Source organism: Brassica rapa, chromosome A09 (genome assembly GCF_000309985.2).
Source record: "Brassica rapa cultivar Chiifu-401-42 chromosome A09, CAAS_Brap_v3.01, whole genome shotgun sequence".
In the NCBI taxonomy this organism is placed as follows: Eukaryota; Viridiplantae; Streptophyta; class Magnoliopsida; order Brassicales; family Brassicaceae; genus Brassica; species Brassica rapa.
In genome coordinates this window covers 1,756,663-1,777,372 of record NC_024803.2, presented here as the reverse complement: position 1 = coordinate 1,777,372, position 20,710 = coordinate 1,756,663, and the positions used below count along the sequence as shown (strand labels likewise).

Sequence of the window (20,710 nt, the reverse complement as noted above, 5' to 3'; positions counted from 1 at the left end):
ATATTTAACGGGACCATAATTTTTAAAATACAACAATTACCAATTAGTTATGAATTTATAATGTTCTTACAAATTAAAACAAACACTCGTGCAGATGTACGGATCAAGATCTAGTAGTATCTTAAAAGAAGAAGAAGAAATAGACTTATTTAGTCCAATTAAAAAATTCTTTGGCCGGTTTATTATTTCTAATTAAGGAAACTCCTTTAAGTTCAACAATATATTCGCGTATCTGACCACATCGAGTATTAGCAGCTCCTCTATATGCTCTCCATATTACAATAGAAGTCCTACTCTTTACATCCCTTAATTCACATTTCCACACTATTCTCTTTTCTCCTCTCTCCTGAACTTCAAATTTGAATATTTCATTGAGTAATATATGATTGATACCTTTGCTGTCGCCTCTGTTGGACCAGCAGGTGACAGCCAGTACATGAGCAGCTCCAAGTTGGTTTTTAAATTGTAAAATGTTTGGAGTGCATTTGGAAATTTGTCCAGAGCTTTCTTTAAAACCATAACATATAACAAGAACTAACATAAAATTAATGAGATGATTCATTTTGGATCTAAAGACTCAATGACCCAAAGTGTAGTATTTATAATTTCTTTTGTGTGATAAATAAGGTAATAGGCTAAATATAGACACGCAAATATAGACCAACCAAACTTATGGTCGGATGAACATTCGGTGTCTAAAAATAAGGTAAATCCATACGATCAGATCAAATAAATTAAAAAATTGTTGTTGACCACTATAACTAAAGAAACCAAGTTTATAAGATCACAAAAGCTTCAGACACATAAGAAGTTCAAATGTCTCATACATTTAACAATATTGTTTCAAAAACACATAAGAGACAGACACGAAATCATGTAGACCGTTTTGAAAAAAAAGGGAGATAATACAGAGACAGTAAAAGTAAAAGATAAACTTTTCCCCCAACTTCAAATCCTTCTTTGAGATCTTATACCACATTCTCCCCTCCCTTAGTCCGAATCTTCATAAACTTCACCATCCGATAGCTCATCGAAAGTCCTCATATCAAGCTGGTACCGCAACAACCCACCAATCCCACCAAACCCTCGACAGAACTGCGACCCTTCTTGCGACTTATTAGTCACAAACTCAAGCGTACAACCAAAACGTTTATACTCATTAGCAAACCATTCAAGCAGAGGCATCTTCTCCACAACTTCCAGCTCCGCACTGCTCTCCGCATCATGGAAATTGCTCTGATCATTCTCCTGATCCTTCCCCAAATGCTTAATCACAATCTCCCCGGTGGCACCGTTCTTCAGCTCATACCTATTGATGTCAAGATTCTCCCACACTATCAGCGTCTCAACAGCACCCATATCCAACGCCTTTAAAGTATCATCAACCCCGAAAACGTACTTCCCAGTGTCTTGACTGATCTCCTCAAAGTACTTCCCAATCAGCTTCTTCTCCTGAATGAACTTCACATTGGATAGAATCTCAGCAGAGAGCTCGATGGCTTGGTTGAAACCGTTCTCCCCTCCGTAGGAGACATCAACCACATTTAATATCTTAGCTTGCAGACGAGGATCAAAGAGCTCAGACTGGCTCAACTCGGTCTTGAAATCCGCGGAACCGGCAAGGATCAACCCAGAGACGTTAGGCTGGCTAGTAGCGGGGTTGATGTAGAACTGCGTCGCAAGCTCTGCAGTCTTCCTCACGTAGTTATGCCTCTTCTCCATCCTCAGCCTCGCGAACCGAAGCGCGGACTGTCCTCCCCTCCCATGCTTCTTGGGGAGGTCAACAGTGAACTTATGAAGCACCTCTCTCGTGTTCCCACTCAAAGTACCAAACAAGGTCCCGTTCCCATCCATCACAATGAACCCGAACTTGTCATCACTCTCGAGAAGCTCGTTCAAAGGCTCGGTGTGGAACTTGTTGTCGCATAAGTAGAGGGAGGCGTTGATGGGCTTGAAAGGCTCGAAGTCGATGGTGACTTTCTTCTCCTTGCCGTCGTCAGTGACGATGGTGCCCGTGTAGAGGACGAGGCCGTTGGGGGGGACTTTGTTGTAAAGCTTGAGGCGTTGCTGAGCTGAGGTGATGGCGGAGAGGACGGATTGGCGGTTGACGCGGCTCTTGATGTTCGAGGCGGTTCCGTACTCGTCGGCGAGCATCTTGGTGACGCGGGCGACTTGGTCACGGGGAGGCATTATGAGGGAGATCATGCTTGTGCCGTTGCCTCTTGCGGATTCGAGGCCTTTGATTAGTTTCTTGATTTTCCATATCTCGATGTTCTTGTCTGATTCTTGTTCCGCCATTTTTTTTTGTTTGGTTGGTTGCCTTCAACAGAAAGATCGAAACTTTAGGAAACCCAGATTGAGATTCACGCAAAGATCGAAACTTTCGATAAGGAGAGAGAGAGAGAGATCGAAGGTACCTGAATCAGCGAATCTGGCACTTGCTGCAGCTTCTCGAGGCGGAAATGGGATCTTCTTTAGGACTTAAGGCTTATCTACTCTGTTTCTGGATGGACACGTGAGTTTCACGTGAAGACATGCAGTAACTTTTGATTTTGTTTTTACCGCGGGACGGAGGAGAATCTGAGGAAGCGACTGTTCGGTTTTGCTAGATTTGTACACTAGTCTAACTTCGAACAAACAATTATTATTTTATAATAAGAATTAATAATTTTGTACAAGTTCGTAAAAGACTATAGAAACTAGAAATCAAGAATAATTATCTATTTGTCCTATACAAAAAAAAACAATAATCATCTATCTTTTTTTTTTTTTCCTCGTAAAATTATTTTATTATGGTAAAGGGCAAAAACCCGATACAAAGAAAAACCCAAAGGCTCAGCCAAACCGAAAAGAAACAAAGCCAAAAAGCCCATGAAGGCCCATACCAAACCCTAGCCCAAAAGAAACCAGAATCCGTCTCCAAAGCCTACCACACGTTAAACGCAGAAGCGAGAAAAGGACACGTGCAGGCGAGACAGGACACGTCTCCACGGCGAGGAAATCGCCCCCGGAGCAAATCTCCGAACATCCACCAGACACACCGGAACAGGACGTCGAGAGAGAGAAACCGTCGAGACAACTTCAGACAATAATGAAGCCCAACGCCACTTTCACCGCTAGAAAATCACCGCCAGAGACCTAATCGGCGTATCACCGGAACAAACCGGAACAGAAACCCGTCTAAAGGATCCACCGACGACTATCACCGAGGAGTGAGAGCAGACAAGAACGAAATCTTCACAAAGGAGCGAAGAACAAGCAAGATCCGAAAGAGACCCAGATAAAATCCCGACGACGCCAACGGAGAAGAGTCGCCAAACCAGAGCCAGTGACATCACCAAAGGAAAGGTCGAGTCACCGGAGCCAAGAGCCGGAAGCTCCGCCGTGAAGAACGAACCTCCGGAGCCAGAAGCCAGCCACATCATGCAGAAGATGCCATCATGTGCCGGCAATAATCATCTATCTAACACAAGAGAATTATTGCCATATTTAATATCTTAATGCAAGAGGGTTAATAATAATTTTCCAAAAGAAGACAAAAACCAGAGCTGGGTGTTTGGTGAATTAAAAGGTTTTAACATTGATTCAAATCTAAATTGTAGAGTTGAAGTTATAAGATATAACTTAGTTTGAGTACTTTCAATATATAATTCCATTTTCTTAGAAAAATTATTAACTCCAAAATAGAGTTGAATTTTAATTAAATTTTATTCGATTTTGCAGAAAGAAAGAAAGAACTAAAAATATGAAGTACAAAAATATTGAGGTAATGAATATGATTAGAAATGTCCAATACGCCACTACATTAACATAAAGTGAAATTGGAAATATTTTTTTTTTCTAAAAGTAAAAAAATATAAGATAGAGACTAGAAATGCTCAATAGACCACTATTTTTTTCTAATAAACATTAGTGGCTAATTCATTTAAATCTAAATTATAGCTGAAAAAAAAAAACAGAAAATTTTGAAATCACACCGAGCAAAGCCAGTTTTATTACCTTTCCAATTTTGTTTCGTTTTACTTACAATGAAGGACTGATCATTCAAATTGATCACAAAACCAGAGATTTCACTTTTGCTCTTTCCCTGTAATCATCTAACAATGTAGTAGTATCTGTCTGTACCACAGAATCCAAAACCAACTGTAAACCATGTTTGATTTCAAGGACCAGCGTAAGATAGCATCTGACTATGACTTCCTGCATTGTATAAACTTAGCTGGTATATAGCCTTCGACACAAGCTCCCTCAACTCCGGATTCTGCAGACTCGCCAACCGTTCCGCACCTTCAAGCACCGTCAAAACCTTAGCCTGTTCCAGCTGCTCATGGTTACTAGCATTCATCGAAAGGTAACACAGCAGAACAAGGCACTGCAGCTGCACTTGCTGCTCGAAGTTCCTTATCAGCTTCATCAGCAACGGGACCGCACCGAACTCTATTATGTTCTTTGAATGCTCTACGCATAGGAAGTTCTCAGGACACACAAACTTCTGCAACGAAATCACAGCAGTCACCGCCACTTCTTGATTGCTGCTACCTAGCTTCTCCACCAAGGGCTGGATCATCCTCGTCTCCCTCGCCGGGAACGTCCTGGCCAACGACCCTATAGACTGAATCGCCGGGATTTTAAGCCCCGGGCTATCGATTTCCTTGATTATCCATAACATCTGGTCGATAACGGCCTTAGCAGCAGGTGAGTTAGTCTTGAAAGTTGCTCGTCTAAGGTCGGCGTTGGACTCAGCAGCAGAGGTTATCTCCATAAGAGTCATCAAACAGTTATACCGCAACTCTCCATCTTCTTTCTCCACAATCTTAGCCAAAGAAAGCAACCCTTTCGTCTCCGTTATCCTCCTGCTATTCGCTACGTTCCCTCTCGCAAGCATCCACAGAGCCTCCGCGCAGTTAACCTTAAGCTCATGTTTCACCTCAGGGCTCTCGTTATCCCTCTCTTTCTTCAAAATTCTACTCCCACTCCCACTTCCACCGAACTCGCTATACACATTAGACTTAGAACTCCTGTAAGCTTTCGAAACCGGATCTTTATTCATCTGGACAAGAGAGTGGATGCTACTATGCTGCTTACTACTCGGTTCAAGATCGTCCACAAAGACGTCTAGCGAAAGCAAAGTCACCAACGGCTTAATCACACTCTGTCTAGCGAACTCCTCTTGAGCTATCGGATCGTGTTCAGCCATCCTCGCCACCAATGTAGCTACTATAATCTGAACCCGAACCGGAGAATCGCTAAGAACTTGGACGATGACCGGAACACCAACATCATTAACTATACACCTAACCTTATCCTCGTCGCAAGACAACGTTTTCAACACCGAAGCAGCAGAGACTTGCCCCTCTGGTGACGACCCGTCCTTGAGCAGCTTCAGCAACGGAGGCACACCACCTTCGTCAACAATAATCTTCTTGTTCCTGTCGTTGTCTCCGGCGAGAGAGCCAAGCTGGTTGGCGGCTTCGATCTTATCCACCACCTTCCCCATCTGCACGGAAGCGACAAGAGACCAAACCCAAGGGAGGATGGGATCGTTGGTAGCGATGGGAGGAAGCGAGATAACGATCTCTCCTCCTCCGTCGCCGTCAAACACGCTCAGCAGCCACTTCACGTCGCCGTTGGAGGACTCGAGAAAGCTCACCACTCTGCGAAAATCCGCGGCGTTGATGATGGTGCACACTCGCCGGAGCACGTTGTCCCTCCTGCACTTGCGGACGAGGGACAGCGCTCGGTCGAGATTCTTCCGAACGTCGGCGACGACTCGCCGGATCGGGCGGTCGTAAACCTGCTGCTGAGAGGCGGCGACGAGGCGGACGAGGGTCCTTAGCATCTGAGCGAGGCGATCGGCTTGTTTGCCGACCTCGCCGCACTCTGTTTTGAAGGATTTGGCTTCCTCGACGGAGGAGCGGAGGCGCTCCGCCGTGAGGAGGGAGCTCGAGAGCTCGTCTCCGATTCGGCTCTCTTGTTCCATTTAAGAAGAAAAGGTTCAAACCTTTCTATATCAAGCAATCGAAAGGTTTGATGTTTTGTTTTGGGAAGGGAAGACTGTGTGTTATCGTCTTCTTCTTTCTTCTTCGCTATCTTCTAGTGGGAAGGTTTCGTGGAAACACTAGTCAAGTTCCGTTTTTTGGTTTTTTTCTACGGTTTTTGATTTGACCGGCGCGTGAGGTGCACGGCTTGTCTGTGGTCTTTTAGTTAATAATTAATGCGTGGAAAAAAAGTAGAAAGGGAGGAAAAAGAGTTTGTGAAGTTAATGGAACACCCGTGTGGTGTGTAGTTCGAGAGTTAACAGACATTCTTGTCATCTTTTTATGACATTAATAATACTCAGTTTACTAGGTGATAATCTGCTCCATGTATAAAATTAAATATCTAAAATAATAAAATGATTGCAATTTAAAATTAATTATATATTTTTAATTTATTTATTTTTTCGAGAGAAAGGCTGTTGTATATATCATTATATTTTCTGAAAATATATCAAAGGTATTTTAAGTCGATTGTACAATAAACACTACTTTAGGATGGTATAACTAGCTGAACAAAAAAAAAAAGATGGTATAATTAAAATGAATAACAGATCAAATTAAAATTAATGAATAGATACCTAGTTCTATTAACATCCCATGCTATTACTTGTTCGGAATAAATTTGGTCTATTGTTAGGACACAAGCTTAACTTTTGTGTAAACGTACATTCATCTAATCAACTAACCTTTGAAAACGTGAAAGATTCGAGAAACTTTTAAAAAACCGATATTGAGAAATTTTTGATGTTGCATGGGAATCTCGTGTGGTATGTTGACAGGAACCGTGCATGGTTCAGACAACAGTCTTGACGTGGATGATATGCAAAACAAATTGTGACAAAGAGCTAAAAGTCAACAACATTAAAAAATTGATACTTTTGTTTCGAAGTAAAGCCTTCGTGTTCCTAGTGCAGCCGATGTATGTGTTGTAATGTAGGATGCAATGGCCGATGACAGGATAAGAAAATGGGGGAGGAGAAGTATCAGAAATAGGCCAACTCTTGAACTAAAAAAAGAAAAGAAAAAGAGATTACGTTAATTAGTATTGAAACAAACGAAGCTAAGTTTCACCCTCTATTTGGTTCAAGGGTATTTGCTTTTGCATATACCGTTTTTCTATGCGATGAGATGAAAACACCAGCGTTGATTAAGAAAATGCTAAAACTAATTTCACAAGTACTAATATCACGATATAAGACACGTGACGTGAGTTTCCAATTCTTCAAGCTTGCGTGCTCTAGTCTTCTTCTTACCTTTAACTACCAAAAATTGTTCTCATTTTCCTTAAACATTTGTAAATCGAATTGACACGATTACAATAGTAATGAGTCTAACGGCATTTTTATCTACAATATAACATGATTTGTCTATTTGCATTGAGCGGTAATTTAGGTATTATGCATTTTCAAATAACCTCCACATATATTTTTAAGGGTTTTTAAATTCGATTCAATCAAGCCAACAACGTAGAAGAAATCAGTTTCATGTTCTTTGTATCAAAAACCAAATATCCAAAAAAAAAAAAAACATAAACTCACAAGACAAACGACAAGAGCTTGGTGAAAACCCAAGTGTAAATTACAGCAAGTGTACCTCCGACAGGAATCGTAACGAGCCACGAAGCAACGATCTCTTTAACCGTCTCCGCCCTCACGCTGTTAAGCCCCCTAGCAAAACCAACTCCCATCACAGCTCCAACGAGCGTATGAGTCGCCGATATCGGAAGCCCTAACTTGGAAGCAAACAAAACCACCGACGCCGCCGCGAACTCCGCCGCAAACCCTCTCGTCGGTGTAAGCTCAGTGATCTTCTTCCCTATCGTCGCAATCACTCTGTATCCCCACATGGTGAGACCAGCAACGATACCGAACCCTCCCCACGCGAGAACGTCCATGGGGATCACGATATCTCCTCCTCCTCCCGCAGCTCCTCTTTGGAGGATGCTCAACGCGGCGGCTAAAGGTCCGATGGCGTTGGAGACGTCGCTGCCTCCGTGAGCGAAGGACATGAAGCAGGCGGAGAGGACTTGCATGTAGCCGAAGACTCCGTAGACTATCTCGAGTTGAGTATCTGTAGGACCTGCGATCTCGGAGAGAAAACCGATGCTTTTGGGCTGGTTCTGCGGTGTGTCTTGTGGTTTGGTTTTGGCGAGAAGGTGGCCGAGCTTGTCCCGGATGATTCTGTCGAAGATTATGGCTCCTGCTGCTCCACAGGCTAAGGCTTGGGACAGAGCTATGGGGAAGATCTTGCTCAGAGGGAACGCGGCGAAAGAAATGCTGGCGACGCCTAAGAACACGGCGACAGGAGCTGCTGTTGCCGCCGCTTGTCCCGGGTTTGGTGCACTGTAAACAAACTGCAAAGGACAGAAGCTTAAGCATGTAAAAAAGAGAATGGCTCGAAAGGAACAGACCGCTCTGATACCTTATAGAATAGAAGGCATGTATTATAGTTACAAAATATATAGTGATTAAATAATACCAATCTATTCTTTACATATATACTCCCTCCATTTCAATATAGATGATGTTTTAGAGGAAGTATTTTGTTTCAATTTACATGAAGTTTTGAGGTTTAAGATTAATTTTAACTTTAGTGAAAACTGTTTAACCAATTAGATTTTACAGTTTTTTTTATAATTGGTTAAATAATTTTAAAATTATATTTTTACAAATATTTTTTTTTTAAATGCAAGTGTCTTAATCTTTGTAAACAAAAGTAAAACATCAAGCAAGTATTATGAAACGGAAGGAGTATACTCTAATCAAAGTTTGGTTGTTGAGATTGATTTGTTTTGTTTTACTTACTCTTCTGATGCATTTGTAGACAAGAAAGGAGACTAAAGCTCCCATTAGAGGAGAGATGACCCAAGATGAAGCCACTTTAGCTAAAGAACTCCAGAAAACCGCACCAGCTCCACCGTAGACCAGTCCAAACCCAACCATTGATCCGACGATACAGTGAGTTGTAGATACTGGCCATCCAAAGTAAGAAGCCACCTGTGAAAATTCACAATTACATAATCGTTTTCAGTATTAGGTTATCTACTTTTATCGTTCAGCATATTTGATTTAAGACACTGCTTTTGTACTTGTATCATTTGTCATTGCCATCCTCAAATGTATTAACCAATTTTCTAATAATCGGGGTCTTAAGCGTCTAGACGGCAAATCGGTCATAACCAAAACAACTATTTATCTAAACCGCACTAATCTCATATAAAGTGTAGAATTACCGCCTATTGATTTCTTGAACATTGGTATTAAATTTACTAAATATTTTTCTAAAAACTAGTGAGGAAGAAGCAAAGGATAAGATGGGAACCTGTAACCAAGTTCCAGCTGCAGCCAAGGAAGAGAGAAGACCAGCAAAGAGCAACATATCTTTCCCTTGGAACACATTAGCCATGAGGATCCCTTTCTGCATCGTGCTAGTCACGTGAGTTCCCATCAAAAGAGCACCTGAGAACTCAAGAACCGCAGCAGTAATCACAGCTTGACGGATGGTAAGGGCTCCAGAGCCAACAGAAGTCCCCATGGCATTGGCCACATCATTAGCTCCGATGTTCCACGCCATGTAGAAACCGAAGAGCAGTGTCGCGTAAGAGAGGAGCTTGGTCTTGAGAGCGAGTCCTTGTCCCAGGGATTTCATGAAGAGTGGCAAGGAGAGAGCAGAGAAGGCGATGACTATGGTGATTGCCCTCGCTGTTTTGGATGAAATGTGAAAGGCATTAGCCATTCCAGAGAAGTCTCCAACAGCTTCTGCATCACCTTTTCCATCAGAGTCGTGAGAGTTCTGTATCTGTTGATCTCCATCTCCTTCAGCATAAGAGGAGAAGCTAGCTAAAGGGTGGACGAGTTTGAGAGGAAGAGAGGTGTGTTTCTGTGGAGAAAGGAATAGGGCACTGTTCTTTTTGAAGAGAGGAGATTCCTTGGGTGAGAAGCGACCGAGAGCTGATCTAGGTACGCAGAGGTGAGAAGTCTTGAGTAGAAGAGAGTGATTCCTAACCGAAGAGAGTCCATAAGGAAGAGTCATGCCTGGGAAGAGGATGTGTGGGAATCAAGAAGAGAAAATGAGATATGAGAATCTACAAAGATTGGGATATGGTTATGGATGATGAAGAAGATGATGGTGATGTTGAGGATGATGAAAATGGTGTTGCATAATGGGAATTTGATTTCAGGAGACTAGAGAGAAGGTTGGTTGGTAGTGGTGGCGGCCAGGGAACGTGAGGTGGAGGTGAGAGGATTGAGTTTGGATGATTCTTTGTGTTAGCGTCAAGCGTTACGTATTTGTGTGGTTCTTGTGAAGTGAGAGGGAGCCTCTTTAGTTAGGCTTCAGGACATCACACATGCCCATTAAAAGGATGTAAAAAAGAGTTGGGAATTTTTGTTCTTTGGATGTAGTAATGAGTTGCTCAAAAAAAAAGGATGGCTGTAACTGGTAAAACAAGAAATGAATACATGGAATAGAAAGGAATGGAATAAGATGAATGGAATGCAGTAGAAAAATGGAATGGATTCATTCCATTTGTTCCTTATCAAAATTGTTTTGGAATGTTTTGCTTTGTATTTTGATTAGATTTTTTTGGAATTGATGGAATGAGCATTCCATTCCATTCATGTTAAATGGTAAATTTTTTTATGGAATTAATGGAATTGATCATTCCAAAGCATTCCATTCCAAAAATGGTCAATCCAGTTGCAGCCGATGTAGTAGTAATGAAAGAATAGAGTTAGGTGGCATTTCTTAGATTTTATATAAACGTGGCACTTTTTTTTTTTACAAATGCCTACCATCTTGTTTGAACTTGAAAATAAAGAGTTTCAGATTTGAGTTTAGTGATGTACTTATACAAAAAGATTTTTTACCTTTTAGCTATTACAATACATATCTAAAATATAGAAACAAATCTAATTTAACTTAATTTTTTATGAAAAACACAATTCACAATGTTTTAGGATGAAACCTAGACTATACGTGAACGTGGATTTCTTTTCATTTTTGTAAACCATTTTCAAGTTTTTTTGTATGTTCTTCGTGATTTTGTCTGCCACCTAACTTATAAACCACATGAATAAATCGAGTTAACTAATGTTAGGTGGCACCATCTTCTCTTATGATTCTTTTTTCTTCTTCTTTTGTTAGGAAAACTTTCTCAGGTTAATTAATATTCTCTCATTCGGGGAATCCTTCACAAATCCAGTTTTTTTTTTTGTTAACTTAGTTTTTATGAAAAATCTGCTTTGATTTCATTGAGCTTAGCTTATATAGCACATGAGTTGGTAGATAAAAAAAATGTTTAGTTGACCAAATGCATGTCGACCAGACCGGTCCAAATCTTATCTAAGGTTCGAAAATCATATCTTAAAAATGTTTAAGATCATTTTCACTTTCTTTAAAAAATGAAAAATAGAATTAACCAATCATACATGTTAGCTAACAACTAAATGCATTCAATTTTAGCAAAAAAAAAAAACTAAATGCATACACAAGCAAAGAAGCAACTATGAACGACTCCGGTTTGATACAATTAAACCGATCGGGTCTGAGCTAAAATTGAAAACCCTACCCTCCGTATCTAAGCAATGTTAGTCTATTCAGGCCTTTCAATTGCAAAGGCCCAATAGTAAAACAAGTTGGGCTTTATTAGTAACCTTATAAGATTTTGTGTTTTTTTTTCTTACAGAACCTCAAGGTCATGGAACCAAAGCTCCACTACACACATGACACTGACCGGAGTTTCTGCCGCCGTTGGCCGTGTTCTCAGCCGCGACAAAACCAGCAAGCGTGTCCTCAACAAATCCTCGACCCGACCCGAAAAAAACTCAGCGACCCACCAAATCCTCGAGCAACTAGAACACGGTCACATCTCCAAAGCCGTCTCTCTCCTCTTCCCTTCTCTAGAGCCAGTCTCACACTGGCTATACGAGCGTCTTCTCCGCTCATGCTCCTCGAAATCACTCGTCGTGCAAGCCCGCAAAGTCGTCTCCCACCTGGTGACGTTCTCTCCCCTCCCCCCGATCTTCCTACTCAACCGAGCCATCGAAGCTTACGGGAGAATCGGGTGCGTGAGCGATGCGCGCGAGCTGTTCGAGCAAATGCCTGAACGAGACGGCGGGTCTTGGAACGCGCTGATCACTGCTTGCGGTAAGAACTACCTCCACGACGAGGTGTTTCGTGCGTTTGTTAGGATGAGTAGAGATGGGATACGAGGGTCCGAGACGTCTTTCTCCGGCGTGTTGAAGTCGTGCGGTTTCGTCTTGGACTTGAGGTTGCTGATGCAGCTTCATTGCTCTGTGGTGAAGTATGGATACTCAGGGAATGTTGATTTGGGGACTTCGTTTGTTGATGTTTACGGGAAGTGTGGGGCTATGAGCGATGCGAGGAGAGTGTTTGATGAGATTGAAAGCCCTAGTGATGTTTCTTGGAACGTGGTTGTGAGGAGGTATCTTGAGATGGGGTTGAACGATGAGGCGGTGGTGATGTTCTTCAAGATGCTAGAGTTGAATGTTCGACCTTTGAATCATACAGTCTCTAGTGTGGTTTTAGCTTGTTCAAGATCACTAACCCTCGAGGTGGGAATGGTGATCCACGCCATTGCTCTCAAACTCAAATTCTTGCCAGACACGATTGTTTCTACCTCTATCTTTGATATGTATGTAAAATGCGGGAGGCTGGAGAGTGCTCGTAGAGTATTTGATCAAACCGAGTCTAAAGACTTGAAGTTCTGGACTTCAGCTATGTCAGGTTACGCGATGAACGGTATAACTAGAGACGCAAGGGAGCTCTTTGATTTGATGCCTGAGAGGAATATAATCTCGTGGAACGCTATGTTAGGTGGATACGTGCGTGCTAGCGAATGGGACGGGGCGCTAGAGTTTTTATCCCTGATGCGCAAGGAGGTGGAAGGTATCGATAACGTCACTCTCGTGTGGATTCTGAATGTCTGCTCAGGTGTTTCAGATGTTCAAACGGGGAAGCAAGCTCACGGTTTCATCTACAGGCATGGTTACGATGCGAATTTGATTGTAGCTAATGCGGTTCTCGATATGTATGGCAAATGCGGCGCCTTTGGGAGCGCCAATGCTTTGTTCTGTCAGATGAGTGAGCTAAGAGACGAGGTTTCATGGAACGCTTTGTTAACTGGCTTAGCTAGAGTCGGCAGGAGTGAGCAAGCCTTATCTTTCTTCGAAGGGATGCAGCTCGAGGCGAAACCTAGCAAGTACACATTAGCAACACTCTTAGCGGGCTGTGCGAACGTTCCTGCTCTTGGTTTAGGCAAAGCAACTCATGGTTTCTTGATCAGAAACGGCTATGATGTTGATGATGTTCTACGCGGTGCTATGGTTGACATGTACTCCAAATGCCGATGTTTCGACTATGCTATCAAAGTATTCGAAGAGGCGGCTGCTACAAGGGACTTGATGCTGTGGAACTCTATGATCCGTGGATGCTACCGTAACGGGAGAAGCAAAGAGGTGTTTGAGCTGTTCATGGCTATGGAAGATGAAGGAGTTAAGCCTGACCATGTCACCTTTTTGGGGATCTTACGTGCTTGCATACGCGAAGGACACGTGGAGCTCGGTTTTCAGTATTTCAGTTCTATGAGCACCAAGTATTTTGTATTGCCTCAGGTTGAGCATTATGATTGTATGGTTGAGCTTTACTGCAAGTATGGGTGTTTGCGTCAGCTTGAGGAGTTTCTCCTGCTGATGCCTTTTGATCCACCTGTCCAAATGTTGACAAGGATAAATGATGCGAGCAAAAAGTACGGGTGGCGAAAGTTAGGAGAATGGGCTGCTAAACGGCTTCATGAATGATCACCACGAGGAGGAAAGAGATTGTGTTTTGCATATGAGAAGATTGCAGACGGATCTGGTGTCTTTTGAAGACCATGAAGAGGAAAGGTGATGCAGGAGGTGAAACAATTAGAGAGACATCATTAGTTTCTCTTGCCACTCCTAGAGGTAATCAACTAATCACAATTTCTCAATTTTTCTTATGTGAATGAATTTCGGTTTCTTTCTCAGTATCTTTAATACTAGAGATGTTAAACCAAAGTCCTTTTGCAGTTCCTTGATGACAGAGATACAATCCCCCCCCCCCCCCCCTCCCCTGACCATGCAACTTTCATAATGTAAGTTGTTCACTCTTATATAAGCTATTAACCAAGATTGATCTCTGAGTTTTTGCATTTTTTTGTTATGAGATTTGTCACACTTTTGTGCGTGTATGTAATCTCTGTTTTGTAATTTTCAGAGTCTGATATTCAAAGAAGTCTGATGTCTCCTGAGACTGATAATCTTTTTATCAAAAAGATCAGTGTGATGTCATTTTATTTGATATGTAAATGCAGAACCATTTGTAAATAGTAACTGATGTCTTTTGGATGAATTCAAGAATAGAAGTATATTATTATCAATTCATGATTTAACACACAAATTAGGCGGTTTAGCACAAAATTAGGCATTTAGGCTTATTGCGGTCAGGCGCTCTTCATAGCCTTGAAGGTGACTAAAGCTTGAAATAATGAGTGAAAATTCTACTCTTTTTTGAAGGTTCAGAGCAGGATTTACGAATCGTAGTAGGATTCAGATTCATTGTCTCCCCTTTTGAATGTGCTTCTTTGTGGTTGCTTCAAAACGCTCTAAAATTATTTTTCCATAAATGTATAATCATTAAAATCTGTCACATTTCAACGGTGCATATGTTCTTGAATATTGTCCCTCCTCCATAGCCCCAAAAAATAATGTACATAGTTAAATCTTAGCCCAAATTAGAAAATCCAAAAAAGACTGGCAAGTTAGGACACGATATATTGTTGACAACTAATGTCGTACGTAGTTCATACATTATGAGCGTCGTTATCTACGCTACACAGTGATACTTTTTAAATATTTATTTATATATTCATTAGAATCTTAAACTCCAAAAAATTACCTTACTTCTCAAACCCTAAGTCTAAATTAGTTAACTCTAGTATTATAATTTTTTTTTACTTTTCTAAAAGTAAGAATAGAAATGATTAAGATAAACATGAAAATTATATTAGAAATGTGATATTTTAGGCAATCTTCCGATAGTTAACCATATGATTATAAATGTATTTTTCTCTTTAAATGTGAGAGTAAATTTTTTATATGAATATAGTATTTTTGACAATTTCTCATATTTAAATTCACTGTTTAAGTGCTTCAAATATTTAAATACTTATAAAAAATTCTAATTTCTTTGACTCATCTTAAACTTTTCTATTTTTTTCTGGCAAGTTGGTACTCATGAACGGTAATTCATTTGTTTTACTTTTTATTGGTTGCTCCTTTTTTTGCCATCAAAATTTATTTGACTTGTGCTAAAAAGTAGTTCTTGTCTAATTTTAAATTTAGCTAACAGCATAAATAGATTATTAATACATTATATAAATATCGCAAAACAAGTTATACATATTGAACATTGATACCCTGATCAGACTTTTTTGATCTAAATATGAATCTTTTGATATGCTTTGTGCTTGCTTTGGCTGGTACAGCTTACTCACGGATTAATGTAGAAATGCGTAATCAAATCGCTCCTAAAACTGTTCTCCATACGAAGTGTCATATGACGAACCCAACAAGTGATCTTGGAAGTAGGGAGGTACCATTCAATCAGTCTCGTACCTTTACTTTCCAGGATGTAGATCCAATAAATTGGGAAAAAGAAGAAATGATGTGTCTTTTGAGATATGATAGATATTACCATGATGTTCAAGTATATCGGGAAGCAACGTTTTCGAGAAGTGGCATATTACGTTCATGGGAGGCGAGAAAAGATGGAATTTACTTTAAAACGCGTCGTAATAGACAATGGGAATTTAAATATTACTGGTATGTTGGTAAATAATTTTTACTAGGTGGGTTTGCGTGCCATCACAAAATAAAAATAATATTATTATATATGTACTTCATGTAAGCTATGTGCAGATCTATATCAATATTTGTTTTATTTTTATGTAATTTTAAACTTACCACAATATAACTGATTTTTAAATAAAATTGTATATTTTAATTTACCTACCATTTTATATCTTCTGTATTTATATTGTATTTATACGGATATAAGAATATAATACTTTTAAATATTTAGTAGCTTGTTCAACACATATGAATTTCTAGTACTTTTAAATGTGTACATAATATACAATATTCAGATTTCAAATAATACAATATATATGAGTTAAATTTAATTATATATTAATAGATTTTTCTTAGATAATCGATACAATGGAATAACTATTATTTTTTAAAAAATGTTGGCTAGTATTTAGTTATTGAGATATGAGTAACGAGAATTTTGAACATAATATCTAGTCTTACACTTGATATAATAATTACTAGGAAAAATTTGGAAAATACATTCAAATAATATTATAATTTGAAAAATACACTATTTATTATTATTTTTGAAAACTATACTTATTTATAAATAAACTAAAATAACCTAATTAGAAATTTATAATAATTTTAGTCTCAAATTGAAATTTATATTTAAAATCAAATATTTCCACGTTTTAAATCTGGCGGTGTTGCTATACAATAGCTGTCTCTGGAAAGGAGTTACTTAAGGTAAGTGTGAGTGGGTGATCGCATCTTGAAAATAGTCTTTTGTTTTTTTTTTATTCTATCTGTGAAACTTTTGTAGATACATATCGGAGGAGATTGATATAAAGCTAAACTTGATCCCTCCATATTAGGGGTGGGCGTTCGGGTACCCGTTCGGGTTCGGATCGGGTATTTCGGATTTTCGGGTATTTCGGTATAGAGGTCTAGAACCCGTTCGGGTATTTCTGTACTTCGGATCGGGTTCGGGTATTTTTAGTTCGGATTCGGTTATTTCGGATCGGGTTCGGATATTTAGATTTTGAAAAAAAAAATTAAAATTTTCATTTCTCAAGTTTGTTGTATTTAAAAATATAACTTTTAGTTAACTAATTTTTTATTTTTAATAGATTGAATGGTTAATAGATTTGGACATAACATTTTAAAACTAAAAATGCATTAATTTAGTTATTTTTTTTAATTTTGGATATAACTTTTTGTTAATTTTTGAAATAAAAAACTCGACATGCATTTTAAGTGAGTAGCAAATCATTTTTTCCGTAATTGTATGTATATCATATGAACTTAAAGTATGTGTAGTATCAATATAAATATTTTATATAAAATGAGAGATATAAACTAGAAACATAAGGTTAATTATACATATGTTCGGTTATCTTCGGATATCCATTCGGGTTCGGGTATTATCCGTTCGGGTTCGGGTATCTAATCTCTCATTATTCAATACCCGTTCGGGTATTTTGCTACTTCGGTTCGGATTTCGGTTCGGTTTTTTCGGATCGGGTTAGGATGCCATTTCGGATATCGGGTAAAGTGCCCACCCCTACTCCATATCAAATAAATTTCATGTTTAGGCAGCTCTGGTAACTTTCCAAGCAGGTTGTTCTCTGTTTGTTTAACTACATAAAATTCTTATTCTCACTTGCAAAATAAATGAAGCTCTTTTGTGATGTTGATTTAAAAATTTAAGATTTTAATGGTTTTTTTCTCCATTCTATTACAAAAGAAAACTTTGTATACTTGGCATTTAATAATTGGGCACGTTTTATTTGTCACCTTAAAAATAAATAAGTTATCACGTTATACTCCTGAAATTAAAAAATTAGTATTTTAGTTTTAAAAAGACTGGATTTCTAAACAGATAAAAGATGCTCTTCTAAGAGTTATGTTTATATAGACAAAGGCTTTGAATGGTTTAGAAACAAAGAAAGAGAATAAACTACCAAACCTCTATAGTATCTTGCTCCTCAAGACAAAAAATCCACAGACCAAACTCATCTTCTCTCTTTTTCTTAAAGCAGCTAATCATCAGAGCTCACAAAATGCAAAAACCAAAAGCATCGTTAAGCTTTACACATACATGGAGTGAGAGGATTCTCCCAAAGATCATAGTTAGGGAAAGTTCCTTCAGGCAAACCGGTCCTTGTTTGATGAGTTACAACTACATCCTCCACAAAAGTTGCCCATCCCATGTAAGCATCCCCAAATGATTTCGACATCAATCCTTTATCCGGCTTGATTGATTTCTGGCGATGGCCCATGTATCTCCTTGCTCCAATGATCAGTTTCGCAAAGTTTCCACCGTGTGTCATCACAAACACATCTGACTTCAAACACACCAAGAAGTCTAGAGCAGCTAAGCTCGTCACGTGCTTTCTAAAGCTTGCTAGTTCCTCTTTCCCTGCTAAATCCTCCTTTGTTACCTGATTTTAAAAGGACAGCTGTTGTGAGAAGACTGATTCTGATGAGATAATGTTTTGCTGGTCTTACCAAGTTTGGGAACATGTTTCTTAGTGGAGCCATACGGTTTTGGCCTCCATAGACTTGACCAGATGCTACATAGATCTGTGTTTCTTTTGGATACCCCATTGCGCGTAGGATCACAGCAACTTCTCCCGGCTCAAGAGGGCATCTACCTTCTTTCCGCTTCTGCAAGGCTAGCTGCCAGAGATGGGAGCCATTCTGCATTACATGTCAAGCATGCAAACTCGTTAAGACAGCAGCTGCTGAGATTTGTTTAGCCACCAAATAAAAGTCACCTTGAAGCGCCGAGGCCATTCCTTTTGTCTGTACTCCGCCATTCTAGCTTTCTCTTCCCTTGTCCCCACAAAATCACAAAACGACAGTCCAACCATTCCTTTCTCGAACCTAAGATGGAGAGCCCTGTACAAGAGAGAGAGAGAAACAAGTGAGACTTAGACCATCTCCAAAGTTCTTCTATTGTGTTTGATATTATCTCATACATGTAAGGATTTGGAGTTCCAGTGCGGTTTCTCATTCTAGAAGCAATTGAATCAGCCATTTGCTCTATCTCTGGGAGAAATTTGAGGGCATGGTAATTTACACGGCATCTTAATCTGTTGATTTCTTGAGGTACATTGTCATACCTGAAACATTTTCCAACACCACAAGTAATATAAGAACTTTAATTTCAAGAGTCTGAGCACTAAACTAAAGAATATATAAGATTATATTACCCAAGTCGATCTACAAAAGGCTTCAATGCCATTATCTTCTTCTCCTTTATCCTTGGCAATACATTGTCTATATAGAACTGTGCTGCTGCATATTTGGGAATGTTTTTGACTGTTCTTCTACAAAAAGACAAGTACATATAACTCGGTCAATAAATCAGATGACGCCAAAGACCCACAAGCTCACTTTTGAAAATATTCAAACAAAGTATATCATCAGAAAATAAATAAAGAGTTGAAGAAGCAAACCTTATGCTAGAGAATAACTCTGTTTTGTCAGTGAACCAGTCAGGTATGTCTTTAACGATTCGGACATCATCTTTCAAGTAATCAATAAAATGATCTACATCAAAAATGTCTTCAAACTTCCTGCATAACAAAAGTTTACAGATCTCATCTCATATTATCATAACTAGAATACAAAGTAGCAGCAAAACCATTATCTGAATAAAAGCTTACGTTTGGTCTTTCCAAATTTGATCCTGCTTCAGTACTGGTAGAATCAGAGTTGCATTCATAATCTTGGCAACAGCAACTGCATTACAGATCTACAAAACAAAAAAGAAGAAGCCATAACTCATATTGATCCATGATAGGGTAGCAAAAGGAGAGAAAAGAATGGAAGATATACATACAGCAATCCGCTGCTGATTCAAACCACCTTCAGCATGAATGAAAACATAACCATTTGTTTCATTCTCAGGAAGAACATCTGAAAAAAACAAAAAACAAAGTTAAAAGTGAGATTTGCTAATAACCTGACACAAAGACAAAACAAACCATTCTCTAATATACCAGAGACTCCTCCACCAATGCGCCGCTCAGCGCAAGGCTTCCAAGACGTAGTTGCAGGCAAAGGATTCTCCCAACGAGAAGCTGACTCCTTCACCTAAAAACACACAAACAAAACACTTTACGAGATTCAAAGCTTAACAAACAGATTCAAAGCCCTTTTAAAACACTTACATGAGGACAGTTGAGTACAATCCCATCTTTCTTACACAAGTAGGGCGCATTCTAGCAAACACACACACAAAGAAAAGAGATAATAAAGCTAACACCTTTTTTCGAATCGAGATCGAAAGGAAAAGGCTTTTTACCAAGTGGCTAACAAGGACGTAAACGGAGATCAAGCTTGCGACGGCGGCGAGGATCAGTATCAGAAAGATCGAGACTTTACTCTTCTGCGGAGAAGCCCTGAGATCGTCTCCGCCGAGGAAAGGAACCCACCAGATCGGACGGTCTCGATCTCTCGAGGAGTCCTCGTCTCCGGCGCGTAGCGGAGAGGAAGAAGATCGGGTAACGAGAGAGCTCGAGTGACGCAGCTCCGCCATTGCTCCTCGCCTCGGGCTAAAAGTCGCCAGTTTTAACTAATCGATTCTCTCTTTCTCTCTTTCTTTCTTCTCAATCTCTGTGGTTGTTACTGCCATGTGAGGGGAGAGCTTGAAGGAGAGTATCTCGAACACTGAACAAGACGAAACTAAGAAAGTTTTTTTTTTTAAAGAGTTGTTGTTTTGTTCATCTTCAAAGCAAAAACTCTCTAACTGAGAAAGAAGGTTAGATTGTTATGTATTTACAAATGACTTGTTATTTATATTTT

General features: G+C 39.5%; 5 protein-coding genes across 13 annotated transcripts; 1 reads left to right on the top strand and 4 right to left on the bottom strand.

The window, feature by feature from the left end:
* Positions 1-779: 779 nt before the first annotated feature.
* Positions 780-2,642, bottom strand: LOC103846307 (eukaryotic peptide chain release factor subunit 1-3). Its single transcript, XM_009123216.2, has 2 exons — positions 2,418-2,642; positions 780-2,320 (listed from the first exon to the last, which is right to left on the bottom strand). The coding sequence occupies exon 2, from the start codon at positions 2,296-2,298 to the stop codon at positions 991-993; it is 1,308 nt and encodes a 435-aa protein (XP_009121464.1). The 5' UTR covers positions 2,299-2,320; positions 2,418-2,642; the 3' UTR covers positions 780-990.
* A 1,407-nt stretch (positions 2,643-4,049) lies between these two features.
* Positions 4,050-6,109, bottom strand: LOC103846318. Its single transcript, XM_033279944.1, has one exon. The coding sequence runs from the start codon at positions 5,978-5,980 to the stop codon at positions 4,163-4,165; it is 1,818 nt and encodes a 605-aa protein (XP_033135835.1). The 5' UTR covers positions 5,981-6,109; the 3' UTR covers positions 4,050-4,162.
* Positions 6,110-7,442: 1,333 nt separating this feature from the next.
* LOC103846342 (inorganic phosphate transporter 2-1, chloroplastic) lies at positions 7,443-10,435 on the bottom strand. Its single transcript, XM_009123257.3, has 3 exons — positions 9,360-10,435; positions 8,843-9,034; positions 7,443-8,391 (listed from the first exon to the last, which is right to left on the bottom strand). The coding sequence occupies exons 1-3, from the start codon at positions 10,068-10,070 to the stop codon at positions 7,573-7,575; spliced, it is 1,722 nt and encodes a 573-aa protein (XP_009121505.1). The 5' UTR covers positions 10,071-10,435; the 3' UTR covers positions 7,443-7,572.
* Positions 10,436-10,764: 329 nt separating this feature from the next.
* LOC103846352 (pentatricopeptide repeat-containing protein At3g26540) lies at positions 10,765-14,472 on the top strand. 8 transcript variants are annotated; one of them, XM_033279941.1, is made up of 4 exons: positions 10,765-13,871; positions 13,930-14,005; positions 14,111-14,175; positions 14,298-14,472. In XM_033279941.1, exon 1 carries the CDS (start codon positions 11,762-11,764, stop codon positions 13,856-13,858), a length of 2,097 nt encoding a protein of 698 aa, XP_033135832.1. In that variant the 5' UTR covers positions 10,765-11,761; the 3' UTR covers positions 13,859-13,871; positions 13,930-14,005; positions 14,111-14,175; positions 14,298-14,472. The 8 variants fall into 8 exon arrangements, with proteins under 8 accessions (XP_033135832.1, XP_033135834.1, XP_033135829.1 ...); XM_033279943.1 differs by having other exon boundaries at positions 14,100-14,175; XM_033279938.1 differs by having other exon boundaries at positions 10,765-14,005.
* Positions 14,473-17,775: 3,303 nt separating this feature from the next.
* LOC103846362 (protein PECTIC ARABINOGALACTAN SYNTHESIS-RELATED) lies at positions 17,776-20,706 on the bottom strand. Of its 2 annotated transcripts, none has more exons than XM_009123284.3 (11): positions 20,211-20,706; positions 20,077-20,127; positions 19,906-19,999; positions 19,746-19,822; positions 19,570-19,658; positions 19,360-19,479; positions 19,114-19,230; positions 18,880-19,023; positions 18,676-18,799; positions 18,407-18,598; positions 17,776-18,339 (listed from the first exon to the last, which is right to left on the bottom strand). In XM_009123284.3, the coding sequence occupies exons 1-11, from the start codon at positions 20,442-20,444 to the stop codon at positions 17,980-17,982; spliced, it is 1,602 nt and encodes a 533-aa protein (XP_009121532.1). In that variant the 5' UTR covers positions 20,445-20,706; the 3' UTR covers positions 17,776-17,979. The 2 variants fall into 2 exon arrangements, with proteins under 2 accessions (XP_009121532.1, XP_009121525.1); XM_009123277.3 differs by having other exon boundaries at positions 19,891-19,999; positions 20,211-20,649.
* Positions 20,707-20,710: the final 4 nt, after the last annotated feature.